Here is a 22,244-nt window from a genome sequence, read left to right as displayed (position 1 = left end):
AGTTGCTGAATTATCGGACTAAAATTAAAATTAAGCATACTTAGCGGACTAAAATAATACTTTTTCCTATATATATATGTGATGTTGATAGAGTAAATTATTGCAAATTTGACTAATAAAGCCCTTCATCAAATTAGTTTAATTATGCGCTTAAATAAGGTTTCACTATAATAATTTTATTAAATAGTTAGTATAATTACTGAATATATTTTCTTTTTATAGATCACAGCTAAATTTTTGGATTACAAAATTTAAAAACAAATTATGGTTTGTATATTTTTTTGAAATACAATGCTTACGTATCCCATAAGGAAAAAAAAATAAAAAAAAATATTAACATTCCGTTAAATTAATAAACTTTACCAACTTCCAAGACGTGATGAAGTGGTATAGATAATTTTAAAATTATAATTCGTCCATATATTAGTTATAGTAGCGGGCTTTAACTACTAATATCGATCGATTCAAAATAAAGTAAATAAAAAATTAAAGATGATTGATTAAGTGGGATATTCCAATTAATAATTCATAGTAAAAGTGGTCGTATAGTACATAATACGTGTTTTATCATCCTAAGTTACAACGTTGTTTTGCACTTTGTCATCTCAATTGTTTCTTATTACAATTTACCATTCAAAGTATACAAATTTAAAGCCTACCCATATCTGACCACTTTCCAATAGAAAATTACACAGAAAGGTGGTTACGTGTCATCCACATGCTAAATTTGAGGGCAAAAACGTCATTCCATGCCACATGCAACTTTTTTGCCCTTAAATTTAGCATGTGCATGATATATGACCATTTCTCGATGGAAGCAAAATCGATACACCTCGATCAGAAAAGAATCAAGAGAAAAAGAAAAGATAAGAATTCATTGATAGATTTCTCGAAACAAATGAAAAGAGACGGAAGATAAAACATAAATCATGGATCAACTAAGCCCTCTCAAGGGCTTTCTTAAAGAGGAACTTCGTGTAAATACCATGACAGTATGTTTGATCCTGATCCTATTCCATTCCAAAAATAAAAAGTTCGACACAATTAGATTCTACTTTTTCTCTTTTTGAAAATTGAATGCAAATTCCACTGTAAAGTGGCATGAGATGGGTAAGCGTTAAATTCCCATGCTTTGGATAGCAATTGTAATAAGAAAAGGTCTAAGTGCCAAACGGCAAAAGAAACGCTATAATTTGAATGGCAAAATATAATTTAACATAGAATGCGATATGAAATTAGCGTAAACGATCGAAACCGCCCAATGCTGAACTTGGGAGCTCTAATCAGTATGCATTGTGTTGAGGGATTTGCTACAAGCATGTTTATATACAGTTCCCATTCCAGACAGCACAACCAAAATTTTCTCAAAGACGTTTCAAACTAAGAATCTCAAGAACAGCAAACCTCGATCGTGTCTCACATGCATGTGTGTAGATATTTCACTCAATCAGTCTCCGTGATCTCCAGCCTAAGCACTTGTTATCTCCAATTATGTGGTGAAGAAATCTTCTCTTCAAACTTTCTTCTGCAGATTTCTCGTCGTCATCAGTCAGAGGGGAATGTTCTACGGTACCATCAGGACTTTCGATGCTTGTTGCCTCGACAACGTGGTTAACCATCTCGAGAACCTGACTCATTCTGGGCCGGTTTTTCGGGTGTCGAAGTAAACACCTGTTGGCAATGGCTGCTAGCTTTTGAGCAGACTTGAGCTCGTACTTCCCATTGAGTCGAGGGTCCAAAATCTGCTCAAATTTCCTCATGTCTGCAAGGTGGGGTCGGACCCAATCCAAGAGCTTTTCTTCGTTCTTTGGTCGATTTCTGTCCAAAGGGCGTCTTCCCGTTATGAGTTCATAGAGGAAGATCCCATAACTCCACACATCGCTTTTGGATGTAAGGCGGCCTGTTTGGATGTATTCTGGAGCAGCGTATCCAATGGTTCCTACAACCTGTTGAGCAAGACCACAAATTCAACGTTGAAAATGTACCCACAGTTTATTGATAATATCGAATAAAACGTATATCATTGGCTTAAAAAATCCGTTTGGCCCCTATATTCTAAATAGGTGTTTCTTCTTGTATTTCACTTTATATATATATGAGACATGTGGATGTTACTTGTATATTTAAGAAAACGCTTGATAATTGCAACACAGTAACTCTAAACAGGTAATATGCAAAAACATATGTTACTGAGTTTTTGCCCTGGCATTGCAGAAATGGCCTATGAAAAGTTGGCTTGGGTTGAAAAACATACATTCTTACTATCACCTTTCAGACAAAAAGAATGAAAATCTAGAACACAAACGTGAATCATGACGAGTTTATCAGACAACTCCCCTTATCTTTTCTACAGTAATGCCAATGAACTAAAATTAACTACATTAAGAGAAATTTCTTCATGCATAGCATTTGTGCAGTAGCTGAGAAGCATTTTCTAAACGAGGTTATGATGTTTGATGATCATTCAGCAAAAAGACCAAGGACTTTATCAGAAAACGAAGAACAGTTTCATTTACCGCTGTCGAGACATGGCTTAATCCATCTGCAGGGCCCAATCTCGCCAATCCAAAATCGGAAAGCTTTGCATTCCACCGATCATCCAAGAGAATGTTAGATGACTTGAAATCTCTGAAGATAATCTGCACAGAAACAACTCAGAAAATTAGTATGATATATGATGAAGAAGATTATAAACAGAGCATCAATCTCCATTATTCTTTACATCTATCGCTTGCTTCTAAATACACTTTGAATTTGTCAAATCTCGGAAAATTTTGATATTAAAGAACGCTTCCTGAGCATTATAGATCCAAAACATGGTCCCTTGTGAGCTTGACTCTACGTTACACTTTCTTGCAACTTTTGCATATCCAACATTCACATGCATTTCTGTGAGGGTTTTTTGTGTAGTTTAACAATATTTAGCACCCAGTCAGATTTGGCCATCTATTATATTCTATCCTTAGCGAGATAAACTTGAGCAACCGTCAATGTAAGAGCATTTCATCTCATTAACATTGTGTGCTTGGGTTTTGATTTCCTCTTTTTTCCCAATGTTTTCTTACGTTCTGGAATTCCCAACATAACCCACCAACGAATCACTTCTACAGATCCACTCGTATTTCTCATCCTTCTAAAATTTGGATCCTGAATCTTTAGTAAGACATGGCTGCATATGCCCAATGATGAATTATCTCAGAATATCACATTAACAAGAATGTTAGAAAAGTTAATATACCTGGAATTCCATGCCCTCATGAAGATATGTCAATCCCCGTGCTGCATCTTGGGCTACTTTCAATCTAGTAGCCCATGGCAGAGGTGCATGAAATCGACTTGATATATGATCTTGTACGCTCCTATTAGGCATATATTCGTAGACTAGAAGACGTTGCATTCCTCTCTCGTCATCCTCAGCACAGTAACCTATAAGTTTGACAAGATTCGGATGTTCAACAATACCAAGGACGTTTACTTCTGTCACCCATTCCTTGTGTCCCTGTTTACGTGAGAAACTAAATTAGCACACCAGAACAAACATTTGATCAACCCAAAGTTCTTTGCTTTCTGCCTTCTCGGAAAATAAGATACAAATAGGTAGCAAAGTAAGATAAGTCATAAACTGATAGGATATGAGGGCTGCTGAAGAAATATTATTTCTCATGACAGAGAAGGATTCATATTAGTTTCACTTATAACCCTGTTAATACTCCACAAACATCCACAGACAAACTTTTAGTTACCTCAATTCTAAAATGTTAGGAAGAAGATGGCTTGCCTGTAACCCTCTGCTGCTGAGTTGCTTCACAGCAATATCAATTCTTTTACTTGAATCATGTGTCTCCCGTAAAACACCCCTATACACTGGACCAAATCCCCCTTCTCCAAGCATAAGGGAGCGGCTAAAATTCCTTGTAGCCGTTTTCAGCTCTGCAAATGTAAAGACCCTAAGGTTGCTTGGCCTTTGAGACAAGCTTGCGAATGAGATCTTAGCCGATGATGCACTGCTTATATCTGAAATGTTCTGAGAACTATACTCAGATCCTGATTTCCTCACATCTTGGTCAGTCGATGTCGAAGTAGTCGAGCGACCTGATGTAGATTTTGTGGTCTTTGGTTCATCAGTTTTATTAGAATTGGAAAACGGAAAGCACCTCATAGCCCCTCCAGAAGAAACCAACCAGATCCTGTACAGAATTCTTTAATGCCTGCATATAATGAGAAAATCAAATGCAACAGTTCAAGAATATAGACGAATCCTTTGATGACTGCTGGTCGGTAATTTCAAACTGCAAACGACCTAAAAACAGTTCATATCATGATAAAAAGACACACTAAAGAAAAGAGGAAACACTCTATTTTGCAGCAAACAAAAGGAATTCAACAATAATGCCCATTTCATTCATAGGTGCTTGGGCTGTTGGGCATGGGGAGCAATATCATTCATAATAATGAAAACCAATCCATATAAAATCATTACTCAATATTTCTTTTGCAAGCTTCTCTGTTTGTGAGGATTAATTAGCTTTTACTAAATCTGCTGCAGTTTCTGCACACAAAAACTCTTTCTTCCACAAAGTTCCCTCCAATTTGTCTGAAAAATTTCTCTACACACAACTGACTGCAACTACACATATCTACATCCCCAGAAACTAAATCATCAAGAACACCACAGCCCATATTCCTTAACATCCAATGCCCTTTTTATTCCACATATTCATTAAGACAAAAAAGAAAGAGTAAATCAACAAACACATAGTGTGCAGGCAAGAAAAAGACTGAAATCAAGAGAGTCACCTCCCAAGACCACACCTTTTTTATAATCTTATTAGGTTCTAACCTTCAAAAATCATACTCAGGGCTTGTCTTAAAAGAAACCAAGAAAATCCCGAAAAGGGTTTCTAGAAATAATGCATGTGTGGCAACGAGGATCCCATGATGTCTGGGAAGTCAATGGTAGGCAGCTGGAGTTCTGCTCACCAACTCTTCACCCCTCCCATTGACAACAACATTGCACAAAAGGGTGGTGAATCATGGTGCACAATAATTAATATATACTACAAATAAACACTGCAAGAAAAAGACTATTCCTTTTCCTTGGAGTTCTTGGGATAAACAAGACTTGGAAACAAAATAATTTGGTTGAAGATGAATGATTCACATGTCATTGTTTTCACCAAGTCACCATGGGTTTGAGTGAAGACAAGAAGATGTGTGTATAAATGTACTACTATTCAACGTGGAAAGCGCAGAACTTGGATTGAAAATGCTTAAGATGGGATTCACATTTGCAAAATTCCAATACTTCAGAGATTACATCCTTTATGATCCATCCCCTCCCACTTACACGATGATTTTTTTTTTTTTTTAATAAATTGCAATGCACCTTGATATTTGTTATAATTATAATTATTTTTTATTGTTTAATGAAATATCTTTAATTATTATAAATTATAAAAAAAATTATTATTATTATTTTGATCATAAAATTCTTCATCCCAAATAGAAGATGAAACTACACGATAATCCACCTTAAAATTCCAATTCGTAATCATAACAATGATGTGCAAGCAACAAAATATTGCAATGTTATCATGTCATTATGCGTACATAGGCGTAATTCTTGAACCAATAGATGGTTAAAAGTAGATGAAATTACTAAAAATCTCTTCAAATAATCTTTTTTATATTTAAATATTTTGATTAAAATTACCAAAATATTTTCAATTGAAAAAAGTCCATTCCATCAATTATCTATTCTAGTTAATTTTTTGGATAAATTATTTTCTTGACATATTAAATTAACAAGTTTAGTTAATTGACTTAGAATGCAAGGTCCTTTTTTTTGTGTCTAGATTATTAAATTAATTTGTCATGATGATGATTTAATTTAATAAATTAAGTTGTTTGAAAAAAATTATTTCTTGAAATATCCAATTATCTAAATTAAACTAAGGATAACTTTTTATTTAAATATTTAATCAGCTAAGTTTTTTAAAGTTTGTAATGTTAGGAAATGATTATAAACCGATTGTGAATGCATGCTATATATATATATATATATATATATATATGTATATATATAAAAGCATTTGGATTGCAAAATACAAAATTTATTTACAAAATACAGCAACAATAACTAAATGATATTTTTTTATTTTTTTATTTTTTAATAATATATGATGTAGAAGACAACATTCCTCACATTATTGCCTAAACTATGAGAATCCCATCCCATATATATCCCTTGCAAAATGGTTTTTGAACTTGTTTATATTATATAATATCCCTTTTCTAATAATTGAGTTTTTAAAGAATTAATGTGAATTATGATATCAGAGCAAGAGTTTATTGATGTTTAGGGTTCGTTTGGTTTACGTGAAAAGAAAGGCAGAGTGAAATGGCAAGTGAGAGGAAAAGAATAATAGTTTTTTTTCAAGTTGTTTGGTATGATTGAAAAGGAAGTAAATCTCCAATACTTCTTTTTATTTGGTATGGATAAAATAAATTGAGAAGAAAAGACCGAGTTTGTAATTTTACTGATTAATCATTTCTCTTCATTTTGTGTTAAAAAAAATTAATATTATACTAAAATAATTTTAGCATAAAAAAATTAAAACCCTTATTAGTTAATATATTCATCAAACAAGAACAATAATAAAAAATATTCATCAAATTACGTATTAAAGTTATTCAGTTTAAATAAAATAAAAATCACTACCAATGACATCAAATAAATAAATTCGAATTTAAATAAAATATGCACCTTTTTTTTTGTTCTTTTCGTTTTATACTTTTAATTTTTCACCTAATTCTGGATGAAAATGAAATTGAACTCCCAGGAGTTTTATATACATTCAATCTTACTTCCTCCCCAATTATCCTTCCTAATCAAATACCAAACTTTTTTATATATATCTATCATTACTTTTATATTTCTTATACACCCACTTTTCACCCCCAATCAAACAAACTGTTAAACAATAAAAATTTGTATATGAGCGCTAGAAATAGAGATCACGTACACAAATGAGATCCATATTGCACGAGGACATACATGAATTGAGTGGAAGAATGTACGGCTCCCACGCAACGTGGGTCTACACTACACGAAGGCGTGCATAGGGTTGGTAAATGAGGCAATTAGCGGAGCCACTTTTCGGGTCCAAATTATTCGGTTCAAGAATTTAGGGTAAAATTTTATTTTACAAATTCGCCTCCGGATCTACTCCGTTATCATTCTTATACATGTATAAATTGAGTGAGAGAGAATATAAAACTCTAATCCTATATCAATTTAGAAAGATGTTTATATACAAAAAGGGTTGAATAGCAATTTATACCCCTGTGATATTGAAAATGAGCTCATTACCCCCTTATGAAAAAAATATAGTTATTTATCCCCTTGTACTTTTTAAAATGAAGCAATTTACCTCCTTATACAGGGAGGTAAATTGCTTTATTTTAAAAATCATAGGTGGGTAAATTATTGTATTTTAAAAAATATAAGGAGGTAAATCGCTATTTGTTTTTTCATAAGGGGTAATTTGCTCATTTGCGATATCACAAGGAAGTTGCTTGCATTCTTTCCTATATAAAAAGTGATGTTTTCCTCCTTAATAATTGAACATTTAAGAAATTAATGAAAACCCAAGGAAGAAGCCTACAAAAAGGGATAACAAAATAAATAATATGAAAATAAAACCCACCATAATAAAATATTTTTATATATAGTTTGACTTTCATATATTTAAATATCTTCTATTTCTGACTGGCACATTTGCCAGGTTGCAATCTTTATATTTTTAATTATGGTAACACGGTTTTCATTTTAAAAAATGATAAAAAAAAGATTCTTGTGACTTATATAAAATGAATTATAATTAAAATGATTCAAGATTAGCAAGACTTGGTCCCGTCAACACCTCTAACTTCAACCTGATGGAATTGATGAGCATCAAGTTTATATATATATATATATATATATATATATTTGTAAAGATAATTTTTTAAATTTAATATAATTTTATATTATTGTTTTTTTTTTAAAAAATAGCTGTTGAAAATGATAATGTCAATCAGTAATTTAAAGTGAGAGGGTTCTATTAATATAAAATGTTATGTTAGGATGACGTCATAATTAAGAAATAATTTAGGATTTTAGTGTGTGTGTGTGTGAGAGAGAGAGATTTAACCTCAAAAATTGTGATGGGCATTTGGGTCAAATTCTTTTTTAAGATCAGATTACAGCATGAAGACAATGTCAGTAGCTCCAAGCCCTCCAATCAGATCGACTGGAATTATTTCTTTTATGGTTTATCTTTCAAATCATAATTCTAAATAATAAATCCATACCACACTTTTAGTTTAGTTTTGATTTATAATTTAAAAATTCATAAAAAATTGAGACCATTAAATATATAAAATAATTTGATAAAATTATTTAATTATTTAAGAAAATTTCATATCCAAATTATAGAAGCCTAAAGTTCTTATGTTATCAAAGATTTACATTGCAAAGCCTATTTTGTAAAATTTAGATTTGGGCTCTACATAAAAAAAATATTTTTAAGTTTTAATAACAAATCAAGCTCATTAGTGAAAAAGAAAAAAGTGAAAAGAATGGAGCCTGTGGAGCACAAGATAATTGATCTGATCCGGGAGAGAAAGACTGAACAACTGAGATTGGAAGCCAACTCCCTGAGCACATGAAATTACTGTTGGTGGAATTCTTGGGAAAGAATTTAGACATGTTTGCAAAAAAAAGAAAAGAATAAATAATAAATAAATAAAATGTAGACATGTTTGCATGGTCAGCATTCGACTTTTAAGGTATCAGCCTTGAAGATATTGAGCATCAATTAAATGTAGATCTAAATGCGAAACTAGTAAGGCAAAAAAGAAAGAACTTTGGGCCCGAGAGGAACCTAATTATTGAGAATGAGGCACAAAAGTCCAGTACACCGAGTGGTTAGAAAATGTGGTGATCGTTCCCAAGTCAGGGGGAAAAAGGAGAATGTGCATTGATTTTACAGACCTTAACAAAGCTTGCCCAAGGAATCCCTATCATTTGGTCTGTATTGATCGGCTAGTAGATTCAACTGCGGGTTGTACACTTTTGAGTATGATGGACGCTTTCTAGGGATACCGTCAAATACTTATGGCAGAAGAAAACCGTGTGAAAACCTCATTTCATCACGGAAAAGGGCACATACTGTTATAGAGTTATGCCTTTCGGACTAAAAAATGCTAGAGCAACCTACCAAAAGCCGGTAAATCGAATATTCAAAGAATTCATTGAGAAAACCATGGAGGTATATGTAAATGACATGTTGGTTAAAAGCATGGAGCAAACGTAGCACCTGAAGCATTTGGAGGAGTCTTTTGCAATTATGAGGAAATACAGAATGAATCTGATTCCGACGAAATACACCTTTAGGGTCAAATGAGGAAAATTATTGGGATACATAGTCACTGAGAGAGGAATAGAGGCCAACCCAGAGAAGATTGAAGCAATCCTGCAAATGCCAACACCAAAATCCGTGAAAGACATCCAAAAGCTAGCAAGAAGAATAACATCTCTTAGCAGATTCATCTGAATAAAGGTTTACCCTTCTCCTGAGAAATGTGAAAAACTTTGAGTGGACTCCTGAGTGTAATGATTTGAAAAAATACTTGTCTTCCCCTCCCCTACTAGCAAATCCTATAGAAGGAGAGTCGTTATATTTGTAATAGCCCAAGACAAGCAGCATCACTGAAGGTATGCGTAGTGATAGGTAGGACCACGAAGGACCTATAACACAAAAGTAGCTGAAGGTCATTAGAGGCCTTTGGAACATAGGACATATGTCAGAAAAGCACGAACAGAGCCGCCTACACTATTTTGTTGGCACAGTATTGGTTCCTTGGACCACTCCCCTGTCTTATCAGCTAGGCAAGTATGGCCCAATGCCATCAGTTGGATCAAAATATGATTTGAAGGGTAATATAACATTGTACAAATCCATCCTTACATATAAATATGGCTCTCCATCCCCAAAAAAAGGTGCGGACTCTGTGTGTTACAAAACATACTCACTAAATATTTTTGGAATTCTTACTAACTTGAACGTCGGAGGGCCATCGCCGAAATCTCTTTCGGCCTAGCTCTAATGTGTTTCTCTCTTGCAGACCCATGTTGATTGCACATTAACAGTGGATACTCATCCCTGAGACCTTCGAAGCTCTTCCACTTAGCAGCAGATACCTTCCTCTGCAATGAGTTGATTAGGAATATATCTTTTAAGGACATTTAGGGGATTTGTTATTTCAAATTGCTGAATGGGGATGGCAATGGGGTAGGTTTGGGATGGATTTGTTACAATTTAGAACTCATTTTGTCAAGAAGTTTGTGCTCTTATCCGCCTGAACTCAGGACCCATAAGGTTGGACCCGATAAATTCAATAAATATTTTTAAAATATTAAAAAATATATTTTTTTCAAAAATAACACTACCTTAACTTAATAAATACGAGATAATAATATTATTGAAAGGTTATTATTATTTTTTTTGTAAATTTATATATACATGTTTTAGGCATTGAAAATATGAAAAATTTTAAAATATGTATTATTTATTTAAATAATAAAACATTTGTAAACTATTATCATTATTTTAATTTATAAGCATATATAATCGCGGCGTCTTCGAGTCCAAACCATTAAGATTCGAAACTAGTTTATGACTTTAAAACCCATCCCAATCAAGATAGGTCTGGCTCACGTCCAATCTGGACTCATTGTCATCCCTAGACATGCATTTCAAAATCTACAATATAGGGTTGCCTCAAGATCTCGAAAATTTTCATAAAAGCCCTTAACTCTTCTAGTGATCACAAAACATGCAAATATCCATGTCTTTTTCATTCAGGTCGTACCAATCCGATCTTGATCTAACTTGAACCCGTTTACATATAGTCTCATGCTACACCCGATCATTTCTAAATTAATGATTCACATGAAATTGTATAATTATAAATAATTATAACTTTTTTATGTCAGTATTCTTCGTAGAAACTGTAACGAAACGAGTACAGTTTAAATAGAGAATTATTAAAGTGGATGCAAATATAATTTCAATTTTTTTAAATAAAAGTAAAATTTCATATTTTTATAAAGAGAGTATAAATATAATCGTAGCCTGTTCAGTCTCTTTTGATCCACCTAAGTTCTTATCCACACCATTAATGATACCCAAATGGCTGAAATTAAAGCTTATGATATCTTCTAAATTATGGACACTTGTGATGATATGTCAAAAGGTCAATTTATTATTGCTTAGAGAAATGGGAATTTACAAGTGCCCACGTTTTACGTTGCAACGCTCCCAATTTCTACATCAATCATTGAATTTTAAATAATTTTTTTTTAAAAAACAAATCACTTAAATTATAACTATTTTATCATAAATTAGTTAAATATTATCAATTTGTATGGTACGGTTCCTTTTTAGAAAAATATTTTGATTTCAGAAGCATAAATTAATTGTGACGTCATTATGATGGAAAAAGTATTGATAATCAGTTATTGGAGCAAACTTGATACGTGTATAATTTATATTTTTTATTATATTTATTTAATGAAAAAAATGCAGCACACCCCCTTATGATATGGGCAATGTGCATGATACCCCCTGTGATATAAAAAATACTAAATTATCTCCCTGTGAAAATTTTATTGGAGTAATTGGACCCCTGCGAGTGGAAGGTGTAGTGCATGCGCTAATGTTGTTCCAATTACCAACAAGTCCCTCATCTTTAATGATACAAAGTCAAATTCTCAAAATTTTGAAATACATGACCAAATACTAAAATTAAAATTTTAGTCCGACATCTAAGACAAATTGAATGTCGATTTTGATGCATTTTTTGTTGTTGTTTTCTTTTATTTTATTTTTAATTGGAGAAATATACATGTATTTAATTCGTTGACCTATAAATTATTCTTTTTACTACTAAACCTTAAGAAAATATTTTTTATTAATTCATAATGAATGATAATTTTGAGTAACATCTTATTCTTATCACTAACATTCTATTTTTCTAGAAATTGGAATATGATTGTTTGTTTAGTTGTCGCCATCTCCATAAATGGCCATTAGATGATTTCATAGGGTTTCTTGAGAGGGTTTTTAATTTCAAAGGGAAAAGGTCTCCAAGAAATCCTAAAGTCCTACAATATTTATTAATGATAAATGAAGACCTTCCAATTGTTTTATTGGTTATGATGTGATTATTTTTTATATCAAAATTTAATTCAATGTATCAATAAATAAAACTAAAAACTCTTTTTATATAATCATTATAAAAAAAACAGGCACATCGTCATGCTCTGTGCCAAATTTGCAAAGAATTTCTCCACAACTTTACAATGATTGTAAAGAATTTGAATTTTGGCTGCAAAACAACAATAATATATCCGACAGCAAATTCGTTGCAAACTTCCATTGCCAGATTTGGTCAACTTTATTATGTTCACATTCGTTGCAAGTCATTGTAAAAGTCACGGCAAAATAATTGCAATGGACCACTTCCATTGCTACTTTGCAACCGATTGTGCAACAATTCACACGAATTTTAAATTTTGATCCGTTGCAACAAAGGGAAGACGTAATTTTATGAAATTGTTTATAATGGATTTGCAATGATATTCAAATTATATAATTTTTTAATAATATAGCAACGATTTTTACCACGGACTTCTTGGCATATTTTCCGTTGCATAATGAAAAGATGAGTTTTGAACGAATTTTTCCTTGGGATCAATTTCATGGCAAAGTTGTCCGTAAATTTGCAGCAACTTTTGCTATGACCCAATAACTTGTTGCAATCGGTACACGACTTTTGGAGGCATTGAATATTGTAATGTTATATTTGCCACGTTTTTGCAACGGGCATTTGATCCTTTTCGATTCGTACAAGACAAAATGTAGTGTATTCATCACGAATCGGTACTTTTGCCATGAAATTTGCAACGGATTTGAGGTTCATGAAAAAATCCGCTACAAAAAAATAAATTAAAAGAATACTTACACCCTTCTTCATTCTTATTTTTTATTTATTTATTTTTCACCTATCCTAACTACCCATTCCTTACTCTCTACTAAAAAATTAATCCTCTATGTGCAATTAAAATGTTAGTGATCAAGCTGGTGCAACAAGTCAAACGTTTGGAAGTTTAACTAGCCTACATTGAGGTAAGTACCAAAGTTTTTGCTAGTGTATCTATATGTAGTGATTTTAATTTTCAAATTTTTAGTTTATTCTTTATATATATATTATTGAGTGTATATGTCTTTATTGGTTTTAGAATAAAAATATTTAGTGATTTGATAAAGTGGATGTATGAGAAGAATTTGCCCCAAAACGTTGGAGTTAGAAAAGAATTTTAAGATGGAGTAATTGAATTTATAAATTGGGCAAAAACACAACATGCTTTTATGGATAAAGAGAAAATTCATCGTCTATATAATAAATTTAAGAATGATAAATACAAATTCACAGAGGAGGTGACGTACGACTTTCTTAGAAAAGATTTTATAAAAAATTACTACAATATCTCATGGTGAGCCGGAATACAAGCATCCAATGTGAAAAAATAACTTGTCAGATCAGATGACACATTAAAATAACTATTAGCAGTTGAATTGAGATGAGAAAATGATGTTTGATGCAACTGGTCCTGTATACCATAATTATGAGAATATATTCAATTAACTGATATCTATTAGTCATTAGTCACACGTGAATGAGGCTAATGATGGGGTAAATTACAATACTGATAATTTAGCAGTATTGCTTGAAAATTTTTTGGATGTTGTACAAGCTGCAGATGAATCGTTATACAATGGGAGTGAAAGTCACACTCAGTTATCTGTAGTGTTGAGGCTAGTAAACATCAAATTTAAATATAACCTGTGACAGAGTTTTGTTACCATGAAAAATCACAACTAATAGGAAAGTTTCTTATAACGCCCCTTAGTTTAAATACTAATATTAGGTAGCATCTCTAACAAATTAATTTAATAAATACCTCCTACATATTAAGAGTTATTTGAGTTAATTTATGATAATGAATAAATTATATTAGACTTAATTATTTATTGTTTTAGAGTAAGAAAGTCATAGATTAACTAGAAAAAATATATTGTATTGGTATAATAAAAAATATTTTAATTTTTAGAGCCTAATTTGAAGTCTTATAAAACTTTTAAGATTTAATTATATAAATAAGTTAGGGGACTAAATTGCAAATTTTATAAAAAATTAATTAAGCAAAAAAAAAAAATGAAAATGATGAGAAGGAAGGCTATGGCCGGCCATACTCATACACGCTCACCTTTGGAAAATAAGCAAACAAATTCGTTTTCTCACTCTGATATTTCCACTTGGGAGCACCCGTAAACTAGAGTTAACTATTGGACCCATTGTGAGTGCGGCTAATCAATTATAATAATATTTATAAAAACTAAAGAAGTATAACTTATTAGCACTATAATTTATATATTATAAACTAAGAATCACATGGTACGATCTTGAAATGCGCTAGCGAGAGTGATAAAGAAAAATGCTTGATAATAAAATTAAAGAGTAGAAAATAACGAATCCAAGGAGTGTATCCTTGGAGTTCTCGGGCATTTGATATATGATAAAATAATAAATACATGGGACTGAGGTGAAATTACATAAACTGAAAAAATAAAGAAGGTAGAAATACGATATCTTTGTTTTCTAATGTTCGGTTGAAATGTTATTCACTTGAGCCTCCAACGCAAGAACCCTCTAATTTGTCCACACCGCACCAGAACTTGCATCTGTATGTTCTCTTTGCTAGAAGAGAACAAGAGAAAAATCACTCTAAGTGCACAAAACAGAGGGGGGGCAGTCGAGAGGTAGTAAGGGAATAAGGAGGGGATTTTTTTTTTTTTTAGGTAAATGTAATTTTCATTAAATAAATAGTACAATCGTACAATACAACAATGCTTAATGAGTGGCGTCTCCCTCGACAGGCCAAGGGATACACCAAAGTCTATATAGTTCCCAGAACTAATAGAGCGAGCTAAAGAAATACTAAGAATCCTCTGTCTAACCTCTTCCACAATGAGTCCAGCAAGTGCGATCAGTTCTTGCTCAGACTGCTCAAAATATCTCAGGTTCCGTTCCTTCCAAATATGGTACACACATGAAGCCAATAGCACACGATAAGCCATAGTAATAAATATGCCTTATGAAATTGATTTCTGTATATTTTCAAGATGATGTCAGTAGGAAATAATGAAGAGATGTCAGGCGTGAGAATTTTGTTAGTCTGTTTGGGGATTCTATAATTGTAAGGTGGGATAGTCCTTCTGTTACTTATCACCCGCGACTTGAAGACCAGGGATCGGAGTATCCCTGATGACGTTAGCCTAACAATACTCACCGACCATAATAGAGTTCTCTGTGAGAGAGATAGAAATGAAAAGATTGGACCATCATCCACCAGCCAAAGGATCTCATCCATAAGCAATTAACTTAAATTAGAGGTCTGAAATGTGAAGGCTGAATATAAAGCATATAAGAGGAGCACATGAGAAAAAATTAAGACGTATATTGAATCTTTCCTCAAAAATTACTGATGTCACCTGGGTTGTGTTAGGTACCAGAATTGAGATAGTTGGGGGGACGAGGGAGACCTTTAGGGTAGGCGGGGAACCAAGACAGGGACGTCTGGAGGGTAAAGGCTCACCAAGTACCGTATCGACGATTGGAGCGACTTTTATCTATGGAAAGACCCATGGCACCACCTTAGCCCCCTCATTGAGAGATCCTCACAGGTGTCGCACATCCTGGGACTGCAGGAATCCATCATGTTGACCTCTGTGATAGTAAACGGACAATGGCAGTGGCCTCCGAGCAGGACATGGAGTTCTTGGAGATTGTTCACATTGATTCATGGTGGTAGTGATCGGATTATCTTGCGATTTTCGAGTGGGACACCCTCAATCCAAGATAGTAAACGGACCGAAAGTAGACTGGTTTTCACTACTTTCGGGTTCTTTGAAAATACCTCGACACATGTTCATCCTTTGTCTAGTTATTCTGGTGAAGCTCCCTACGATAGACAAACCATGGCTATCTCACCTCGGCGTGTGTGTTTTATGTGATGAGGATGAGATGGAGACACACACACTTGTTCTTATGTTGTCATTATAACCGTTGCTGCCTGGCTGCCATTCGCCGGATAGTACGATTCATGTGGCCCAATAGAGATTGGGCAACTGACATTGCATGGGCCGTCAGAAAATGGAGGGGAAAATATATCATTGATATGACATATCACGCACTGCTGGGATCCTGTGTTTACCACATATGGAGGGAAAGCATCACTAAATGTTTTGACCATACTGAGAGAAATCCGACCGCGTTAGCTAGTTTTATTGTCGAGAATGTTAGACTACGTATACTTAGCATTTCTTTAACCCAGTCTGTTAGTACTAGTGCACTATATAGATTTTGGTGTATCCCTTGGCCTGTCGAGGGAGAACCAAACCCATGAGCACTGTTGTATTATATTTTTTTACACATTTATGAAACTTATATTTACCCAAAAAAAAAGTGGCAACGATGAAATAAGAACTGTTTTGCATATGACAATGACAAAGTAAGAATTGTCTCTATAGTCTAGGGGAAGTGGCATCGAGGGTTTTTGCTTGTATATAAAAGGTTTATAGGTATGCCTATTTTGCATTACGTTGTATTGGTTTTAGTAATTGCGGATACAGGTTGCTTCCCGTGGCTGCAGTGCAAAGATTTTAGTAGTGGACGGAGGCCGGATATACTTTCTTATTTGAACGGAAAGGATTGTTTGCTTTGGTCTCGGAAGTTCTTTCCCGGAGGAATGGCCTTTCCCACTCTGTGCAATTGTTGTATGAACCAAGTTGTCTGTCTGCCAAATTGTTTGTCTCATCCTTCCAATAATAAGAAATTTGACTACTTTGGAGAACCTCAATGGCGAGGAGAACGGGGTATGAGAATAGCTCTACGGTCATGGGGAACCACAGGGAACAAGAAGAGCATTTCTCTAAAGGATGCTCATTTATTAGGATGGTAAGAAACTATTGGGCAATGTTGGATTCGCAAGTCATGGGAAGCATGCAGGATAGAAGATTAGGGAATAGGGTAACTCGTATCCCACAACCTGGCTAGGTGGAGACTTAGATGATACATAGGGCACGTAATCACATTCCATCACCGATCTATGAATTTCAGCAAATATAAACAGAGTACGAAGAAGATTCCCATCTTTTTGGAATTGGAGATTGATTTGAGTCCTTTAGTGTAGATAAAATATTCAGGAAAGATATACCTTATGAACAACCAAAACGGTGTAACTTTTTAAATCAAACATCGTTAGTTTCTTTTGCATAGGTGGTTTTGGTTTTGTGGCTTTGGATTTTGCAAGATTAATCAAATGGACAAAGATACTCTCTATAATATGTGTGCCTTCAGTCCTATCATCTACCGTGTTTTGGGGAATTGGGGGAGGGAACATCAACAGACATAATAAAAAGCAGTTCTATGCTTTCTTGGCCTGTCTTCTGGTCCAAACCAGACGGCCTGTTCTATTGTGATATCACTTTTGAGATTCCCATGTTTGCCAAACACAAAATTGTAAATCCATTTCCAAATATGTCTATATGAAGTCTCCGAATAACATTAATTAGAAAGAGGCAATAACCAGTTAAAAAAGAGACCATGAAAAGATAATTCCCAAAACCTAACTGCTTATTCTTCCTCAGCTATAGTTCCCTTCTCACTGACATAGATACCATCAAGGAACTTCCTTATATCCTTGTTCTTCACATGGCATTTCTGTAGAAATAACAAAATCAAGAATCTCAGTGTAAGGGGTAAAGGCCACGGGTAAAATCAATGAAGGATAAACGTTACATTGTAGTGTAGGCATATTTTACTTGAACATATCAACATGTGCATACAGAGTCACAAAATAGGGAGCAAACATTACCTGGTTTATCAAGGCTGCAGACCGAGAAACAAGCTCAATGTCATTCCCTTCCAAAACCAATTCATCCTTGACCTTCTCAGACCGAATAACTGAAACCCCTTCAAGCATATCCACCTTCCTCACCTGGTATATTCAACAAATAGAAATTGACTACTAAGAACACACATTCTGATTTAAATTCCAGTCAAATTCAAAGTTCATACTTCTCAGAGTAAATATATTAAAGACGTTGCATTTATATACTTCAATGCAACAGCAAGGGATTTGCACAAAGAAACCATTTCATCTTTTTGCTCTTCATCACCAACAGTTGTCCTTTTGCATTGCCAAGCATGTATATCACATCAATTCTCATCATGAGCATTTAATTGACATTATTCAATGAATATCCCAAATTCAAGCAACAGGAAACACCCATATATAGCTACGAGAGCATGGCCCTCATTGACATATTTGCAGCAACAAAACCAAAGTGTTTCCGTAATGTATTTACCAACTAAACAAGGAAGACCAATGCATTTTTCTTCAACAACATTCTATAACATTTCTAACATCATTCACTACAAGTACCCAAAGAGCATTATGTGAATACGTAGGTACAGATTCCAGTTCAATGAAAACAGTGACCCAATGTTACAGTGCAACCTAATCACATCCGAAGTAGCTGATAATACCAAATTATACAACAGCAACGGCATTGTTGGATGTATTTACACGATTGAAATCATTAAATTAAAAAAATTCCAGTCCTTAACAACAAACATGACCAATAAATCGACATATCATCAATATAATCAATAAATCCCAACAAAGTTCCGTCTAAAAGCACAGACACAAGAAGACGTACACAGAAACAACAGAGCGAAAATACACCATAGCCAAACACTAAACACAGCAACAAAAAGTTAAAAAAAAACAAAAAGAGTGGGTACTTTTTCACATACCCTCTTCTCGCCAAGGAAGTTACGGATCTCAATAGCGGTGGCGCTGTTGGTAATGGATGCATTGATGGGAAAGTGAGCGTACACGAAACGCATCTTGTAACGGTATCCCTTGGTAACACCGTTAATCAGATTGGTCACGTGGCTAAGCGCGGTGCGAATAGCTGCGGTTGTCTTCCGGCTACCGAACCACGCGTCAATCTTCAGCTTCTTCTTTCCGGTGGCTTCGTCAGTAATTAGCTGGAAATCGAGGTTCAAATGCTTGAAATTGCGGGAGAGTTTTCCCCTCGGACCTTCGACTTCGATAACCTTGGCCTTCACCTTGATCTTCACCCCGTCAGGTATGTCCATGGTGTCGGAGGACAGTATCGTCTTCATCTTCGAGTTGGTACGTGAACTGTGTGCTTTGCCGTTGCCGTTGCCGCTGCCGCTACCGCTGCCGTAAGAGAGAGTGACAAGTATAAACCCTAGCAAGTTTCTTATATGGACGGCATGTGGGTTGTGAATGGGCCTAAAAGTCTCTTGTTGGGCTGAAAATTGGGAAGGCAAAGGTCTGGGCCGGGGCAAGAGGGTCTAGGAGTGGGCCTAAAATTCTCTTGTTGGGCTCAGTATTTATAAGTCAGTCATATTAATTCGGCCTAGAAATAGAGCTGGGTCTAAATCTAAATGGGTGTTAAAATTATAGATTTCAAATTCCTAATAATAATACCATTTCAATTATTTTAAGTTGATGGAATTTGATTTAACTCTATTTTTCAAATATTTTTCCTTAAAATATTGATAGATTTTAAAATCTTTTGGTATTAAGTCCTTAAAAATCTTTTTCTATAAATCTTTCTTTTAAATTCAAACCCATGAGTCCCGATATAGTAATTCATGTCAATCCAAAAGATTGAAATGTGACTCCATAATATTATATTTGAGTTTGATTATAATTTTTTTTTTTTAGAGAACTTATAGGTAGTCTGTATCTATTCTTATGCCAAATCAAACTTTTATATAACTAAAGAAAGAGAAACAAATTACAAGTATCTCTACTTCAACACATGAAGACTGCTGAGGGCCTCTTAATAAAACGGGGGGAGGTGTTATATTTATAACCAAATGGTCTGGACTTGAAACGATTTTTTCACATTTGGTCAAAGCTTTTGACTTCCTTTGCTGTCACCTTATATTTTTCATTAGTTTAGAGAAGCTGCTTTCTTCTAATTCTGATCCTGATTGCTTGCGGTCTTCTTTATCTTGAGAGGATTCTAAAATTTCCATCTTTGATTTTTCCTTAAAGGTTCTCGGATTCCTTTGAATAAATTATGAAGAAATTCTTCTTGAGAAAATTTCTCTAATAGATTCTGAGATTCTCCAGCGAGACAAGAAAATTTATTTTCTCCATTTTTGCATGAGATTTTCATAGGAGAGGCAATTCCCGAAAGATTCTTTTTGAGATCATTTTGCATTTGCTTGAGGTATTCCTAAATCATGTGATCTTTCGTGATCACTCATTTCTTATTCATGATCCTCTAGGAAATATGTTCAAAAAGATTGGGTGCCTGATTATCTTCTTTCTCTACAAGAACTTTATATTTTTATAATTTTTCTTCCATCTCATTAATGATTTATTGACCATCGTATTTCTTAATCTCGGGATCAATTTGCATCAACGTGTTCGAAAATTTTTGAACAATTGTAACAAAACTAACATCAATATTTATATCTACACATAATCAATATTCAAAGAATTTTTATTTTAACAACCGAAGTTAATAAAATATTTAAACAAATTAATTTGATATTACATTTTAGTGATATCATTATGAAAATATATAGAATCGATTCATTCAAAGCAATTTTTCTGATATTGATGTCGACTAACATTAATATTTAAAAAATTATATTTTTTTAAACTTGTTTTTCAAAAAAAGAAAAAGAAGTAAGAAAATTTAATGATAAACCCAAATCGAAACCTTGGGTATATTATTTACAGACAAAGTATATAAATAGCAATGGGTATTTATCTGGTATGAATATGGATAGATAATACCCACCCATTAACAAGGAGGCAAAAATTCGACGAAACACCCTTCAAATACACAACTTATGTTCGTCTTACTATGAGTTTCAAAGACATAAAATCTAGTGGCTTTAGTTAGTTAAAAACAAAAGAATTGTAAATCTCAATGAGAAAAGCAGAGTGGGAAAGAGGATGAATTCACCCACAGTTTTTAAACCTTAAGCCCTTATATCATACTGTTTGAATTTGTATTTTGTTTGATGTTGAAACTTGAGAGAAAAGGTTATTGTTTAGTGTGTCAGGGAAATATAGTATATATATAATATTAAGTATTTTCTCTGTTGAAGATTTTTTTTTTACATTTAAATAATAATTATAAATTTAACGAATAATTAAGTGCATCATAATATTGTCTCCAAAATAATTTTGTTAGACTTTATATTTGGACTAAAAAAATATAATATATAAAATTCAAATAATAAGTTTTGTGAAAAAGTATGTATTATTGGTATTTTGAGTACAAAATATTTAAAGAAAGTTGAAAAAAATTGTAATTAATAATTAAATTTACTATAGTAATGTGTTGAAAATTCATGCGTTATACTTTATATCCCGAGTGATAAATTTTACTAGATAATTGAAACAACAAAAAATTTGAATTAAGTATGCAATATTGATATATTGTTCTCAATATACAAAATTGCTAAACTATTTCATTGAGGTAGAAAATAATTTAAAAATGTTGCACAAAATTTGGACTCAAAAACCAACAAAGATAAAAACACACCTAAATAAGGTGTGTTTTGTCAATCCAAACATTGATTTGGTTTTGGCCCATCTCGGGAATGGGCCAAAACACATTTACACTAATCCTCACCAATATACATTCAAGTGCCCAAGAATCATCATCCATGTCTTCCATCCTAGACGTGAAGGATTAGGACCGAGTAACACCATGAATACCGCAAGTCATACAATCAAAAGAACTAACTTAACATACAACACAAACAAATTCTGGAATCATATGATCATACAAGATGGGCAACAGCTCAAGTGAGAGATGAAACATACTTCAAAGCAGTTTCACAGAAAAAGGACATAATGTTATTACCTAGTTTATCAAGGCAACTGATCGAGAAACAAGCTCAATATCGTTTCCTTCAAAACCATTTCATCCTTAACCTTCTCTGACCGCACAATGTTAACCCCCTTGAAGCATGTCTACCTTCCTCACCTAGTATAATCAACA

General features: G+C 33.5%; 2 protein-coding genes across 5 annotated transcripts; both read right to left on the bottom strand.

The window, feature by feature from the left end:
* Window positions 1-1,208: 1,208 nt before the first annotated feature.
* LOC105161307 (serine/threonine-protein kinase PCRK1) lies at window positions 1,209-5,313 on the bottom strand. 4 transcript variants are annotated; one of them, XM_020693097.2, is made up of 5 exons: window positions 4,481-5,313; window positions 3,779-4,208; window positions 3,239-3,499; window positions 2,517-2,639; window positions 1,209-1,946 (listed from the first exon to the last, which is right to left on the bottom strand). In XM_020693097.2, exons 2-5 carry the CDS (start codon window positions 4,157-4,159, stop codon window positions 1,440-1,442), a joined length of 1,272 nt encoding a protein of 423 aa, XP_020548756.1. In that variant the 5' UTR covers window positions 4,160-4,208; window positions 4,481-5,313; the 3' UTR covers window positions 1,209-1,439. The 4 variants fall into 4 exon arrangements, with proteins under 4 accessions (XP_020548756.1, XP_088736056.1, XP_011077253.1 ...); XM_088879930.1 differs by having other exon boundaries at window positions 4,798-5,313; XM_011078951.3 differs by having other exon boundaries at window positions 4,813-5,313.
* A 12,360-nt stretch (window positions 5,314-17,673) lies between these two features.
* Window positions 17,674-19,453, bottom strand: LOC105161304 (large ribosomal subunit protein uL6-like). Its single transcript, XM_011078945.3, has 3 exons — window positions 18,991-19,453; window positions 18,047-18,169; window positions 17,674-17,892 (listed from the first exon to the last, which is right to left on the bottom strand). Exons 1-3 carry the CDS (start codon window positions 19,363-19,365, stop codon window positions 17,806-17,808), a joined length of 585 nt encoding a protein of 194 aa, XP_011077247.1. The 5' UTR covers window positions 19,366-19,453; the 3' UTR covers window positions 17,674-17,805.
* Window positions 19,454-22,244: the final 2,791 nt, after the last annotated feature.

The sequence above is a fragment of the Sesamum indicum genome, linkage group LG4, assembly GCF_026168435.1.
Source record: "Sesamum indicum cultivar Baizhima isolate 11 linkage group LG4, ASM2616843v1, whole genome shotgun sequence".
Lineage (NCBI taxonomy): Eukaryota > Viridiplantae > Streptophyta > Magnoliopsida > Lamiales > Pedaliaceae > Sesamum > Sesamum indicum.
This window is presented reverse-complemented; position numbering and strand designations above follow the sequence as displayed.